We start from the raw sequence: 16,232 nt of genomic DNA on the forward strand, positions 1-16,232 counted from the left end.
GAGGATCGACGTGGTATTCGATGTGTATCTTGAGACATCAATCAAGGATGCCAAGAGGAGCAACAGGGGTTCAGGAACGGGTGTCAAATTTAGGACAATCATAGCCAGCCACAAGATAAAACAGTGGCGGAACTTCCTTTCTGAAGCCGATAACAAAACAAGTCTGATCAAGTTCCTTGTCGAAGAATGGAAATCATCCAGCAATAGAGCGATGGTAGGCAACAAACAACTGCATGTAACATGTGGTGAGAAGTGTTGGAAGATAACCAGTGATGGTTGTTACGAAGTCCACGAGCTTTCTTCCTCACAAGAAGAAGCAGACACGCGGGTCCTATTGCATGCGAAACATGCATCAGATAATGGATACTCAAGTGTATTCATTGTCTCTGAAAACACAGATGTCTTTGTGCTATGTCTGTCATTTGCGAAGGACATCCCCAGTCGTCTGTACCAGAAGTGAGGCACCAAAACCAGAACGCAGTTCATGGATATTAAAAATCTCAGAGACTCTCTTGGCGCTGACATTTCAGATGCATTAATCGGACTGCATGCCTTCACAGGGTGTGACACCGTAGGTGCCTTCGTTGGACGTGGCAAGACGGCACCGTTGGATAGGCTAAGGTCGAGCAGGGAGTTTCAGGAAACTTTCGCCAGTCTGGGAGCGACATGGGACGTTTCAGATGAACTGTTCGCTGTTCTGCAGCATTTCACTTGTCTTCTCCATGCACCTTCATCAAACACAAGACGTGAATGAGCTGAGATATGAAATGTTTCTCGCCAAACGAGCTGAAGTTGAGTCCAGCCTTCTTCCTCCATGTGAGGACAGTCTGTTGAAACATGCAAGACATGCCAACTATCAGGCTGGGGTATGGAGACGGACCTTAGAGAGGAATCCTGATATACCTGATCCAGCAGGGCATGGCTGAACAAAAGGAGATGATGGGTTTCTAAACAAAGATTGGATGAAGGGGATGCCAGCACCAGATGGTGTGATGGAAATGATCGCCTGCCAGTGCTGACGAGAGTGTAGACCAGAGAGCTGCATTTGTATTCGCCATGTCTTGAGGTGTACACCACTGCAAGCTACAGAACTGTGGAAATCAAAACCCTGATGACTCCGAACATGAAGACGCTGTGGACATTAATTCTGATTCAGGAGATTATTGTTTCTGATTCAGACGTAATTATCGCCAAGACTTATTATTTAATTAGCCTGCTAGTAAATGCACATTCGTCTGGTAGTCCGTAATGTCGGGACGCTCTTGCATGAGAATCCGCGCGGTTATTGTGGTGTCAAATTAATAGTTGTAATGATGGAAACAGTTGTAATAAAAAGTATCATGTAAAGCTTGTTTGGACAGTAACTAATTGCTTTTGCATTTCGAAATAGGATGCAATGTGTAATTTTTTTAAATACAGCTGAATATATGGAAATGAATATGATGTAAATATTTTCAAGAGATGGTTAAATTCTTGAGCATTTTATCAGTGCCGGTTGTCCTTAAAGTGCCCATATCTCGTGACAGGACAGTCTGATAGTAAAAAAGACTGCACCAAACATTTTCCCGTGCCCGAAAACCTGTCAGAATGGACACAAATATGACGAGCTTTATTTCTACCATGATATAATTACCTTGACTGCAATGTCGATCAAACCGGAAGTCGGTGATAGCTACTTCCGGTCGCTTCGCAAATGTCATAAGAAGACTCAGTGTCATCTCGAGAACCAAAACGACCCTAAAATCGTAAAAATCGGTTAATTATTAGCGGAGAAAAGCACGGATTAAGTTTGGGGGGTTCCGGAACAACCCCCCCCCCCCGGGTGGGGTCGAGGGGTCGGAAAATTTGACCTCCATCATTTTGCGATTGTAAGACCCGAAATGAACCCGATAAAGCAAAAAAATCAATTTTAGCACGGAAATCCTATGGGAATAGATTTCATACCACACTATTACGCTAAAACAACAATTTTCTGTGAGTTTTGTAAATATGACTTTTTTGTTTGCTGTGAAATGCACATTTTGCAAAATAAAGGAATAATAACCGCTTTATTGTCTCACAGGGTTTCTACCATTCACATTCTGGGCAGTTAGGATGAAATAGGTCCCTAATTTATGAAGTAGTAGTTCCATTGGTGGCAATAGGTGAGATTTTTAGCATCAGTAAAATTTCATGACCTTTTGACCTTCTGTGACCTAGTTATTGAACCAATTGTTTCAAGTCGCATATCAATTTGCAGAGGGGTACAATACTGACATTTTGAGTTGTAGTTTGTGAGGCTATGTTTGTTGGTTGTAAAGTTATGATAGATTTTGTTTCTCTGACCCCTAAGAATTTGACAAGAATTTGTCCTCACCTCATCATGTTCAACGAGTGATAACCACCAATAAGCTGATCCTTACAAAGGTCTATCACGTCAATTTATTAACTACAGACATAGGGCTATAAAAAACACCATGGGAATTTGCCCGCCCAGGTGATACCAATCCGTCAAATTTCGGGATCTAGCTCATGGACTAAAGGGCCTTCGGGTATTGCTTTGACAAGCTTTCATGGCTTTGCTTAACCCAAGTACTTTGCTATTCGGACTAGAATAAATATGATCGGCTTTTCACAACATGACGCGCCTTTTTCATAAAATTTCTCATTTTGAGAAACGCATGTCAGGAACTGGCTTTTGAATAATGCTTGAAATGCTGAGCTTGCAATGAGCTTCCCCTTAAGAGATCCTTCTCTGATAATTTCTCTCCAACCAACTGTAGCACATCTTTCTTCCCACGAACCTTTTCAGACGTTTGTTGCTCCTCTTTTTCTTGGTGTTTGCTGATGTTTCTTAATTGTTTATTAAACATACAATTTCTTTATGTGCTACGTCGCTGCATTGTCACCCGACAGCTTTTGCTTGCGGTTACTCGCTCAGTATGTTTTTCTTTTCATTGGTGAGAGACCTTTTGCTTCAAGTCATGATTCCCAACAAAGACTATGACTTATAAATGAGCTGTTTTTAATACCTTATCTTCACGAGCACATTGGCACTGAGCCCACGCCATGCTGAAAAATGCTCCACTTACCCCCGGCACGCCGTGACCAAGGCTGAGCGGTGATATGTCTGCACGGTACCCTGAGTCGGTCAAGCACGCTTTAAACCATGACTGGATGATGTCATCTCAAACTTGGAGAATGCATCACCTGTACACCTATTCAGGAGATCCGTTAACTTTGACACTGCACACACAGACGGCATAATGACATCTGCCTCTTGGTAGTGTGGAAGTGAAGCTTTTGGTCAATTCGACCTTATCCCGGCATGGAAAAAATCGCAGGCCTTCAGATGGATGCAAAACAGATGGACTGAAGCCAACTTGATGACATGTTAAATAAATAAGCCTTTGCCTTTCTCGGGGTTACGGTGCCAAAGCACTAGGATGTTATATAAATATATTACAAACTCGGGGCCTTTGATTTCGATGACGTTGTTATAAAAGGTAAAATATATGATGGAAATGTTAACCCACAAAAGTTTTGCTTAATTTTCCATTGTGTTCCTTGACTCATATATTGTGTTCTTGTGATTGCAACACATGCCTTCATCTAACCCGGTGGGTGCCGTGACCTTGCAGCTCTCGCGAATCAATCAACCGATCGAGTTTGCGTCGAGTGGAGGCATGATCACAGCTCGAACCCGATGACGAGTGAAGGACTCGAAAAAAGCAAATGCCATTCCGCCGCTGAGAAGTTTGTCGCGTACTCCCAACAAACTGTTGGCCAAAGTTGTGGGAGTTGTGTTGTTGCTTTACCTCTCCCTGTTTTTGGACCTTTGACCACATTCTTGATCTACACCTTCTCTAACTGGCAAAACTGGTCGTTTTAAGTGTTTACTACTTGGAAATTGCTCTAATCATTAACACTGTTAACATCGTTTTGCCATATCTTTTGCCCAATGCATCCTGGGCTAACTTGAGACTTGAAACGTTGTGTTGTTGTGCACCCAAGGTGGCTGGAGGTTTTGCAGCAAAATGTTTGTTTGATGTGTGAATACCACGTTTGTGTTCACTTACCTGCAATGCACACGACATACTCTCACGACACACTACACACACCAAATAATGTCACCTTAAAATTAATTCAATTAATCCTGCAGTTTTATTGTTGTTGTTGTTGCATCATGTTGCACTCATATTTTAATTCCACTTCTACCCATACACCCACTGTGTTTTGGGAAGTGTTTTCTTTTTTAAGGCGCATCGTATCGAGGGGACGCGTTGTCTGTAACTTTTGAACGGTTGTTCAACTGAAAAGTAAATTTGGCTTTTCATGCCCGACACTCCGGCTACAAATCCCATTTGTCCGCTTTGTGGACATTTTGTTTCGTTTGCAACTTATCGACTTCGTAATTGTCGTTAAAAGTTTGTTTCGAACCATTCTTGCACACGGATTTGAGCTCACTGTAACCCAGACAAGGGAAGTTGTCAAATGGCAATGAGTCACAATGTTACACCTTTTGGTTAAAATAATTCTAGTTCGCATACAATGGGACCACGAGGCTCGCGGTGAATCGTTTCGCACGTCAAGCGTTTGTGCTGTGTGTCCATTCAGACAATTATCAAACAGAACAAGGCCGAAGCCTGAGTGTATAATGCTTTTTATTTAAAATATTTACTTGATCCATGCACATGAAATGCTGTCAAATTTCATCAACTCTAAACTTCTTATCCCCTCCCCTCACCCACTCATTAGTGATGTCAAACCAAACTACTCGGGGGTTGAACGAAAAGGTCAAGGTCGAAATAAGGTCAAAAGTTCACTGTACTTTAAAATAAGATATTCACATTGTCTGCAACACAGTGCTTGACCTTATCTTGAAATAACATCACGTGATCAAAAATTTCTTCACCGATGGTAACACTAGCATTTGTACACACCGTATCTTGATTATATTTGTCAACCTACGAACCTGTGATTGCAAACGCATTCTTTTGCACCAATCTGTTTATTGTTTTGTTATCTTATTGGATTTTTATCACAATGCAAAGCAAAGCAAAGCTTCATTAAATATCAATGTTATTATGCTTGCTTCTTTGTACTTCTCCAGTAACAATAACACTCTTTGGTTCTGTGTTTTATATATTGCTTGATGCTGGGACAAATACACCTTCGAGGTATTGTTAAGGTAAGCGATGACTTTTGTTAGACAAACGTCAGTTGGTATTCTGTGAGCTGTAATATTTCAGGACTCTCTCTCAGCTAAAATTCTCGTATGCCTTTGCATATTGTGCATCGACAGTGAGCTGGGCCGCGAGCTCGGCAAACGAGGGCCTTGCTACGGGTAAAACCTGCCAGCAGGTGAGCATGATTCCGTGCAATGGCTTGGGACAGCTTATTGGACACTGCAAACGGTAACCTCGCTGTACAGCCAGTAGAGCCTCTTGGTTGCTCATGCCTGTGGGGTCCATGATGAATGTGGTTGGGGGATGAGGAACAGAGGAAAAGGTGAACAAACAGAAGCAGAGGATTTGTTAGATGGAGTGCAGAGGGAATTTTGAGTAACTTCAACAATTGCTCTTCACTGATTACAGACACACCTGAAGAGCCTAGGCTAAAATGGGTCTGCCAGGTTGAGTCAAATGTGGAGCACACTTGCATTTGCACTGTCCAATTTGAGTTAGTTTTATGGCTTTAACCAACATCTGTTCATGTAGTCTTAGGACTTTTTAACCTATATGAAGGACATGAGGTGGGCTGAAGTTGTCCTTTGTGTGGCTCGCCAGGGGATGAGCCTTTCCTATCTTAGACTGGACAGATTAAGATGTCTTGTCCACATGTTCCCCCATACCAAACTGGGCAACGCTGGGCAAGTCAGAGGGGTGTGGGGATGGTGGGGGTGATACAGGGCTTTTCCCTTCCACTAACAAAGGGAGAATGCCCCTCTTGCCAGCTCTCCAGAAATGAGTGGGAGGTGGGCCTTGGACCATCCCTGCACTGTGATTTGTTGTACCTCTGTGTGGGTGATTGGTCCATTGTGCTCAGGGAGAAGAGACTCTCCTGTGACCAATGATTTGTTGGCCTCGGAGGGATTGGGGGGGGGGGAGGGTGGAAGGATCTTCTCGCGTTAAATCCAGTTTAGAACAGCTTGGGGTTCTTCACCCTGTACTATTTCCGTCTTACTTTCCTGGTTGTGTGTGTGTGTGTGTGTGTGTGTGTGTGTGTGTGTGTGTGTGTGTGTGTGTGTGTGTGTGTGTGTGTGTGTGTGTGTGTGTGTGTGCGCGTGTGTGCGCGTGCCTACCAGCCGGGGATTCTGTGCTATCTGTCCTTGTGTGTTAACAAATCATTTATTTCCGAAAGAGATGTCATGCACCTCGTGGTCATGCCATTTTGCTACACTGACCATTGAATTTTATTGGGATTTTCTGGAGGCCTAAGTTAGTGATAGCCCTGAGTTTGATAATTCGACATGTTGCACCACACATGGAAAACAAACGAACTTAACCACTTGGGCGCGGATTCGTGCAAATTGTAGATCGTTTGGCTCATCCGTAGAATGTTAGTTCAAGTCAGGTTGGTATCTGTGTAACTAGTAAAAAAGTACTTTTGGGGGTGGCCCATCCACATGACAGAAACAACAACAATACCAGGTCAAAGTTCTTGACACAGGTGTGAACCCCATTTTTTTTTTTTTTTACTCAAGACGTAATGTCTCATTTCCCTTCATAACTGACACCACAAGGGGGAATGCTGCATACTCCTCTTCGTTTTGTTTCTATGACCTTTTACCCTTTGTTATGATGACACAAAGTTCATCCTAATTGCTGTAGTTTAAGTCATATGACATGGGTGTGATGCAGCATGACATGGAATTTTGATAACAATTTTGGGGTCTGTTCTTTCACTCAATGATTCTCATAAAAAGCTTTTGGACATTCTGTTAAATCACACAAAACGTGTGGACCAACGAGTTAAGGCCTTGCTTACATGCTGGAAAAGCTGTTCACTAATCGAGTGGCCTTTGCTATAAACCCATTTCTTTTTATGTGAACGATCGTAATTGGTTTTGGCCGCTTTATCTGCCAAAAGCGATAACAGCTATTTCCGCGGTTGCCACATTGCCAGCCTCACTATCGCCTGCCATGTTTAACCCTTGTTTTTCCTCCTATGTGCGATAATGAGGCTTTATCAATCCACGTTCCGGGTTCATGGCAAAGCGGTTTGGTATTTGGCACAAAACAGCAAGTGAGGGCGACATTTGTTATTTCATCAGCTGGCAGGATGGTCTTAAGATATGCCTATCTCAAGACCATCCTGCCACGTTTGAGCTGTCCTGCGTGGATTTGAATCTCTACCCAGCTATAAACTGCCACCTTGGAGTTTTGCATGCAGAACGAGGCAACAGTGGCTGTGCCATCCATCTGATAGACGTTAATCAGGAGGACCCGTCCACCAACATCAGTTGTTTTGGATGTTAAAGATCCCACGGTGTAATTAGAGAAGAATAGGCAAGTTATTGCTGGCACTCTGAACAAATTACAAATTTTTGCCAAAATTGCTGGTAACAAGTAGTCTGGTCTTTTCAGATATTCCTTGACACAAGGTCACACTGTTTGCCATTTCAAAGTGCGGTTTGTATGTGGGCTGTGGCACACTGAACAAATTTGCACACCAAGGTGTTCACATCACCACGGAGCAGCCACCTTTGTATGTAAAGGACAACCATGACTATTTCCTCATTGTCACAAAAAAAATGTTCTCTCTCTCTTTCTTTCAACAATACAGACCTCCTTGAGCTATAAACGGGTTATTGCCTTTACTTAGAGATGTAAACATTCCTACAGTGCTATACTATGAGTTATTGAATGTATGATGGTATCTGTCATTCATAACTTGAGCCACGAAGGTTCCTTTTACTTTAACAAGGGGAAGCTCAACACGGAGTTATTTACCTTGGTAGGGCTCTTGCCCATATGAGAAGAGCTCATAGAGGAAGACACCAAAAGACCACACGTCCGATTTGCTCGTAAATATGTTGTAGTTGTTGGCCTCCGGTGCTGTCCATTTGATGGGGAACCGGGAACCTTGCTGTGCCACGTACTCGGACTTCCCCTTAAGACAAGCATATCGTTAGTGTTAAGACTTCAGATAACTATTATCATCTCAGTGAGTTGATCCTGTACTGCTTCAAGGTGGGGAAATAGTTTTCTCAAACCAGCTTTTACCTCTGTTTAAAGTTACCTGGGACACTGAAATGACAGAGAACCTTCTGAGAATGTCACAGATTCCACAGGCCTCACTTGCATGCTCGTGATGACTTTGTAATGAGATTGGTGCGGGCAGGATGGCCGAGAGCAGCGTTTCTCAACCGGGGAACCGGGGACCCGTGGCCCCCCAAGGGGGCCATGAGCGGACGCCGAAAAACTGCGATTCAGAATGCAGAAGCTTGTAATGTACAATTAAGGTGACGAGTCTCCGGTCAGTGTCAAAGTAAAAAGGGTAGATGAGTTTAACCACGATTTTAAAAGAGAAGGCGGAGCCCACAGAGCATTCATAGTAAACCAATGTTTACAAAAACGTTAGAATTTTGTTTTTTTCAATTTTTTTCTCAGATGTCGAAAGTTCGAAAATGGAATGACAACTATGTCAAGTTTGGATTCACGAATGTCAGTCAAGATGGCGTGGACTGTGCGCAATGTCTGCACTGCTCGGTCGTGATGTCAAATGCGTCACTACGTCCTTCCAAACTTTCAAACCATCGCGACAAGATGCATCCTGGAAGGAAGGAAGATAATATCGACGCTCTGTCTGCGAAACGATCACGATATGACCGTGAAGCGACACTTCTCAAATTTGGATTCCGACCAGAAGAAAAACCTGCTCTTCAATCCAGCTACGAAGTGGCATACTGAATTGCGAAGTGCAAGAAGCCGCACACTATTGCTGAGGACCTTATCAAGCCATGTACAGAGAAAATGGTGGAATTGATGATCGGACCAGAGGCGAAAAAGAAGATCCAGCAAGTTTCGCTCTCTAATGACACAATCCGACGACGGATTGACGACATGGCCGCTGATGTGTGCCGTCAAGTTTGCTCCGAAATCAAACAAAGCACGCTCCAGGCTAGCCTTCAATTAGATGAGTCTACCGACACCGCCCTGGAGAGCCAGTTGATCGCCTTCGCTCGCTACGAGAGAAAGGGAAAGGTGAAGGAAGAGTTCTTGTTCTGCAATACCCTACCAACCACAACGACAGCGGCAGACATCAAAGCTATTGTGGACTCTTTTTTTTTTTAAGCTAATGGACTCGGTTGGCAGAATTTCAAGCACATTTGTACTGATGGTGCCCCAGTGATGGTCGGCGTCAGAGGAGGGTTCGTCACGCTTGTGAAGAACGAATGGCCCCATGTGACGTCCTCCCACTGTTCGCGACACCGATACGCTCTTGCGTCAAAGACTCTTCCGCCTCGTTTGCTGGAAGTCATGGACGTCGCGGTCAAAGTGGTCAACTTCATTTGTGCGAAGGCCAAAAATCATCAGCTCTTCCAACTCCTGGCCAACGAAATGGGAGCGAACATGTTGGACTTCTGTTCCACACCAAAGTACGTTGGCTATCGAGGGGGAAATGCCTCTCTCGGCTGTATGAACTCCGGGTTGAGGTGGAAATCTTCCTGCGAGACAACGAAAACAACCTCCATGTCCACTTCGACAATGAAGAGTTCGTCATGATGCTCGCCTACCTGGCCGATATATTCGGCCGACTCAACGAAATGAACCAGTCCTTGCAAGGCCGTGATGTGGCAGTCAGTGACGTTCAAGACAAGCTTGCCGGACTGTCTGCTGTAATGGAAGTCTGGCAGGCACGAATCAAGGCCGGGTCCACTGCCTCATTTCCTTTCTTGGACGAGCACCTGCAGACGCAGAGGATTGAGCTTCCCATCGGCATCAAAGATTGCATCACTAGACATCTCGACAATCTCTCCGCTGAGTTCAAATCGTATTTTGACGATGCACCGTTGGATGTTCCGTGGCACAAAGACCCATTTAACGCCAAAATTGAACCTACTGAAGCAGAGGAGCTGGCAGAGTTGAAGGTTTCAAAAGCAATGAAGCTGGTCTTCAGTAACAAAAGACCACTCCACCTTCTGGTTGTCTGTTCAGGATGCGTATCCACTACTCAGCAAGAAGGCATCCGTAATGCTCATTCAATTCGCCACAACATATCTTTGCGAATCTGGATTTTCTGACCTTGCGACCATTAAAACGAAGTCCAGAAATTGTCTTGACGTTGGGAACGATATTCGCCTTGCTGTGTCCAAGACGGAGCCGGACATAAGAAGCCTTGTCAGACAAGCGTCTCATTGATTGTACTGCTTAGAAAAATGTTTACTTTGATTTATCTTTTAAGACTGAGTAAATAAATTTCATAAAACGAAATCTGCATCTTTTATTGAAGGGCAGGGGACCATGAATGTTAAGCGACTCGGTTGGGGGGCCATGGGCCATCAAAGGTTGAGAAACGCTGGCCTCGAGGTACGCACACTCGCCTCTAAGCTTTCTCACCTGGGTTTGAATCTCTGCCCAGCTATAAACCGTCATCCTGGTATTTCACAGGCAAGGTGAGGCATCAGTGTGCGTATGTGTCGTCCCTCGGATGGATGTTGAATTGTATGTCCCATCTCTCATTAGTCGGCGGATATTAATGGTCCCATGGTGTCCGCTAGAGCTATCACCAGCACCTACAACAAAATCCAAATTCCTGCCCACCCAGTCGAGTGTCCTGCGTCCTAGTGGTGATCAGTTCAGGATTTTAACCCTTGACAAGAAACTCCATCGGTGTGTTGATATGCTTCGGGCTATAGAACATGGTACATAATAATGATGATGTGATATAAAATAGCCTGGTGACCTTCAGCACCTTTTCCATTAAAAATACAGTATTCCAAGAGCTGCTCAACATCAAGACATCTTCAGAAGTGACAGTTTTATATTTAAAAAAAAAAATTTCTCCTCGTCACTACTAAAGAAAAACCAAACAAAGGAATACAGAGATCCTAAAATTCGTCAAATGTGATGTCAGTTAATACAAGAAAATTTAAAGTTGTGTTTTTGTTATCCAAGGGATGGCACACACATTGACGCCTCGCGCTGCCTGCGACACACCAGGACGACAGTTCACAACTTGGTTAAGAATTGAACTCAGGCTGGACACATCAGAGGCAAGTATGCATACCTATATGGGTTATCATGTCAGCAAGCAACTTTCCCTTCTGTGAGCCTCGATTCCTGTACAGTAGGAGAATAAAATACCAATACATGATTGCTTCGCACTGATTTACATCACTTCAACTACCAGAATGATCTTCTTGCATATGGAAGCTTGGCTGCTGGTAGCTATCATTTTGTTGGTACACGGCTGTGCTGCTGATGCTGTGCCCCTATACCAGGACACTGGTACTCATTTCACCGACCTCAGAAGGAAGACACGCAATCCCCACCTGCTGTTAATTCAGCAGCCAACGGGGCTCGGACTCAGGGCCCTAAGATCCCAAGCCAACCGCCCTAACCGCAAAGCCAACACAAGACTTAACCAGACTGATAACTGCAGGCCATTGTGCTGGAAGTCATTTGACAAAATGAGCATTGACAAATGCTTATCGCGGCTTCGTTATTTGTGTTATTGCACTGAATCCAAGGTAAGTAGTTTCATAATATGTGTAGCCACCAATTTCCAACAACAGAGTAATCGAAGAAACATTATGAATGTTTTCAACTCGATACTGCATTCTTGTACAGGTGTTTCACAGGATATTGCAACCCCTGTACAACACTGTATTCCAGTGGCTTTTCAATGAAAGCATAATTGCAAATGTCACTATCACTCGTCTAATTGCTTGCTTTATGACAAACCCGAGGTTTAACCACTTGTCCATTTTGTCCTATTTGTCTGGCATTTGATGCTTAAGGAGCAGGCACAGGAGATTCAAAGTAAATCGATGAAACACTGTTGTTTTGATGTCATTTTTTTTGTACAACTATCTCAACGGAAGTACACCAGGGCAATAATAAACTCCATCACAGCGAATCAGCCTTATCCTACCTTAAGAGTCTTGGCAAGCCCGAAGTCTGCCACTTTGCACATGAGCCCTTCGCCAACAAGGACATTTCGTGCTGCCAAGTCTCGATGGATGAAGCTGTGTGATTCAAGGTAGGCCATCCCAGATGCCACTTGCGCCGCCATGCCGATCAGAATGCTCGGTGAAAGTGTCTGGCCTTCGGGACCTGTTCAATGAAAGGACAAAGAGAACAATTACTTGCTTGCACGCCACTCAAAAGAGTAAAAGACACTGAAAATTTTGTTCTTTCTATGTGGCAGGCACAATCACGAATCTTACTTTTACTTTGTTCGTATATCGAACAAAGCTGCAGGGTAGCATCATTGGCTGAGGACATAGCTGTGCCGCTGATGCAGTGCCCTATGCTGGTTAGGGCAGGAATTTTAAACGTGAAGAGGAGGTGAAAGCTCACCCACTCTTCACGAAGGACACCATGAGAGCTTTAACGTCCACCAACTAATGTCAGCAGACGGGATGCCCATTTTGTGTCCATCTGAGGGACAGCACACGCCAGTGAAATACTGGAATGACAGTTGATAGCTGGCTAGGGATATACATCCAGAATGGGCAGCTGAGAGACAAATGTGCATACCTCTAAGCCATCCAGTCAGCTCAATAATCTTACGATAATGCAGCTATCACGTATGTAAGTATGTATGTATGTAGCCAAAATAGCGCCCCTGGTAGTGCGTGTGCTAGCTCAGAAGTGGATGGGAAACTGAACCTAGAATTCAATTGTAAAGATAATTGTGCAACGTGGAAAGTCAACGTCACAACAAAAACTTTCAATCCTTCATCAAATTGATGTAAAAACAACAAAGCATATCAAGGAGAATGCCGAATAGTTTGCACCCGATTGGGGCACGCTTCGGTCATTTGAACGACAGGTGGGTACCAGCAGACGCACATGCGCCCGGCATGTTGCCGCTGGTGTAGCGGAGGCAACGCGGTGGTTAAAGCCCATCGCAGGATGTACTCGATCCCATGTACAATGACATTGCAAGAAAAGCCGTGTGTGATCACCGGCTGAGGTGGCACAAACAGGTACTCATTCAGCTCTTTCTGCTTGTTGTCTCCTCCATTTTGACATGCCTGAAGTTGCATACCATCTCGGTTGCAGAGTTGCAGTTTACAACTAGAGGGGGAGCCCTCGGTAGAGTGCAAAACCTCCGCCGCCAATACTGTTGGGTCACTTCAGTGAACCTGATATCCCATTCATTGTAGGTCAAAACGGATCAGACTCTACTGAACCACGATTGAATAAACTAAACTAGATCGACGTGCATGTAGAAATGCCCAAAAAAAAAATAGAAATTTTTTTGAAAAAAGGTGCAAAATTTGTTTTGTTTTTTTCTCTAACAAATTTTTTTTGGGGGGGGTGGAAATCACTTAAAACATGTAGAAATGCAAAAAAAAATTCAAATATTTTTCAAATAAAATCGAATTTTTTTTGAAAAAAAGTTGCAAATTTTTTTTTTTTTTCTCCAACATTTTTTTTTGGGTTGGAAATCACTTAAAACATGTAGAAATGCAAAAACAAAAATTCAAATATTTTTTCAAAATGGCAGCCATAGCGGCCATATTGGACTTTGGACTAAGTCCAAAATCTAATGGCATGATCCTTGGACCATACCTAATCCCCCCACCAAGTTTCGTCGAAATCCGTCCAGGAGTTTTTCCATAATACTGTTCACAAACAAACAAACAGACAGGGGTGAAAACAATAACCTCCGTCCATCTTCGATGGCAGAGGTTAACAAGAACTTCATTTCTCACTGTAAGTGTGCTACTCTTGCACGTCTAAAGTCCCAGGAGTAAGTCTGGCCGTGACTTCCCCTCCACTCCCACCTCTTGGGCGGGAGCTTAGGAGTTAGGGGTAGTCATGGTGAAAGTCTTGTTCCTCTGTTTTCTGCATCGTCCTCCTAACAGTGATGACTCGATTTACATACATCTCTCTCCCAGCATGGACGAACTTTTAACCACCCATCCCAACTCTCTCTTCCTCCAATATGATGATTACTTCCGCCACTGAAAACGATATCCTGATCCATTCTATGTTCCAGCTCCTCCATGAGCTTCGATTCTGAATGCAAAAATAATCCAAAAAAGCTCAGAGTTTTGCACTGGGGTTCATTACCAAGAGAAGCCTTCACTCCTCTGGCAGATTGTAATGAGAAGATAAAGCATGAGCCTCGTACAGCATTGACCATTGCTCTTATAGGACTCAATTTCCCCCCTTCCCAGATGACTCCTTTCTGCACCCTGACCAAAGCCGAAGCACAATATTATTGTTTCCTGCTTGTTGTAGTGTGGATAGGTGAAGGAGAGGTGTGGAAAACAGGGTGACCAGCTGTCATGAAAAATAATAAGGGATACTCATGCAAGGGGCCTGCCATCGGCCTGTTTCCAGATGATGGGGCAGCACTCCTTTTGGGGGTCAGGGGGCAGAGCCCACTGAAGCTATGAGATTTTAAGTATTTAAATAAGCTGTGAGGTTTTTAGTTTTTAAATATGCCAAAGATTGCTTCTAGAACATGTTAAGGTCATACCATATTGTGTATGTATGTGCAGACAAGCTGCATAATGGTAATTGGCATCACGACTGAAATAAGCCAAAATCTTCCCTCACCTCAACAGTAAACCTGCAGACTTTGCCAGAGATGAGGCAGAATGTCTAAACTCTGTTTTTGCCTTCAAATCTTGTGTACCAAACTCATCCTGCTCTGTCCCCCAATTACCCCGACATACCCATTGTCTACTGGACTTTATGTCCTTCTCACCCGAGAAGGTAGATCTTGACCGTGTTCAGCCTTGACCCTACTTTGGCAACAGGTACAGGTGGCCTCAGTGCCCATGTTCTCAAATCCTGCTCTGCCATTCCTACTTCCCCTTTGTCTACAATATCCATCTGTCCTCCATTAGCTGCCTCCCCTCTGCATTGAAGTCAGCAAACATCACTCCCATCCATAAGAAAGATGAATAAAACAGATCCTACCAACTCTCACACAGACAAACAAACATAAAAGATGCCGTGCATGGCACGATACTTGCAAATAAACAATAGTTGCCATGGAAACAGCTTCTTCTTCTTTAATGGCTGCCATTGTCCCACCTTTCTTGTGGGGTCAGCCGGGGCATACTTGGCCCGAGTCTTTACGAACCGGCTGGTCAGGCCTGACATTCGACTCGTTGGGGCAGGAATTTGGAATTTGTTCATGGTGCTGGTGATAACTCGCATACTCTTCGTGAAGGACACCATTGGAGATTTAACATCCATCAACGAATGCTGAGAGGCGGGATGCGCGCTTGACGTCCATCTGAGGAACAATGATGAAACACCCTGCCTGTGACACATCGGAATGACAATTTATAGCTGGGTCACAAATCAAACCCAGGCTCGACAGCTTAGATGTGAGTGTACATACTTTGAGGCCATCCTGTCAGTCATGTCCACACACGTTCCCTGAGGATGAATCTAAATAAGCCTAAATAGTGAAAATATGGGGAAAATGACGTCCCAGGAGGGTATGAAACAGGACAGGGGACATTTTGGTATGAAACAGGATGATGCCATAAAATATGGAATGATTTGGTCATGTTGATGGAAATCGTGGGGCAGATTAAGTCAGTATCCCACAAGAATCTTTCAGTTGATGGTACAAGCTCCAAATTTGGTCTACATGTGCTCCAGGACTCATTCTCTCAGAAAAGTACGTTACCCACGTTGAAAAACAAAATGGCCGCCATTTTTCAAGATGGCCGTCTCATATAATAGGAAAAAGGGTTTTCAGTGCTAAACGTCTATAAATAGGAACATGCTATTGATCCAAATGTTAAATAGATTGTATTTTGACTGGAGAAATATATTTTGGCACTAATATTCGAAAATGGTTACCAGTTTTCAAGATGGCGGCCATTGCATGACTTAAAATCAGTGCTTTTGTAGCTGTCTTACAAAATTATCACAGATATTGCTGGGCAACATCTGTGATCATGTATTGAGGTGATGCGGTCAAGCTCTATTACATTATGTGAATAAGAGTGATGTTAAAGCACAACCAGGGCACACTGGTGACATCCCTGCTGTGAGACTCAGCATGGGGTTCAGTGTCGGCTTATAGTGGACTACTTGTAG

General features: G+C 43.9%; 2 protein-coding genes across 16 annotated transcripts in view; one reads left to right on the top strand and one right to left on the bottom strand.

The window, feature by feature from the left end:
- Window positions 1–5,067, top strand: part of LOC147024871 (dedicator of cytokinesis protein 7-like) — a 212,571-nt gene extending 207,504 nt beyond the window's left edge. For all 10 annotated transcript variants that reach the window (XM_085885204.1, XM_085885210.1, XM_085885205.1 and 7 more), the window contains one exon: window positions 3,621–5,067. In XM_085885204.1, the coding sequence (XP_085741330.1) occupies window positions 3,621–3,669 (49 nt within the window). In that variant the 3' untranslated portion in view covers window positions 3,670–5,067. The remainder of the gene's footprint in view (window positions 1–3,620) is intronic.
- Window positions 1–16,232, bottom strand: part of LOC147024874 (tyrosine-protein kinase Src42A-like) — a 90,467-nt gene that overhangs the window by 5,885 nt on the left and 68,350 nt on the right. For 5 of the 6 annotated variants that reach the window (XM_085885218.1, XM_085885219.1, XM_085885220.1 and 2 more), the window contains 2 exons: window positions 12,082–12,263; window positions 7,935–8,094 (listed from right to left, as the gene is read on the bottom strand). In XM_085885218.1, coding sequence (XP_085741344.1) covers window positions 7,935–8,094; window positions 12,082–12,263 — 342 coding nt within the window. Of the gene's footprint in view, window positions 1–4,625; window positions 5,441–7,934; window positions 8,095–12,081; window positions 12,264–16,232 lie in introns of those variants that run through there. The other variant, XM_085885222.1, reaches the window with a different exon arrangement.

This window comes from Eptatretus burgeri, chromosome 6, assembly GCF_056783735.1.
Source record: "Eptatretus burgeri isolate ZD-2024b chromosome 6, Ebu_testis_v1, whole genome shotgun sequence".
NCBI classification, from domain to species: Eukaryota; Metazoa; Chordata; class Myxini; order Myxiniformes; family Myxinidae; genus Eptatretus; species Eptatretus burgeri.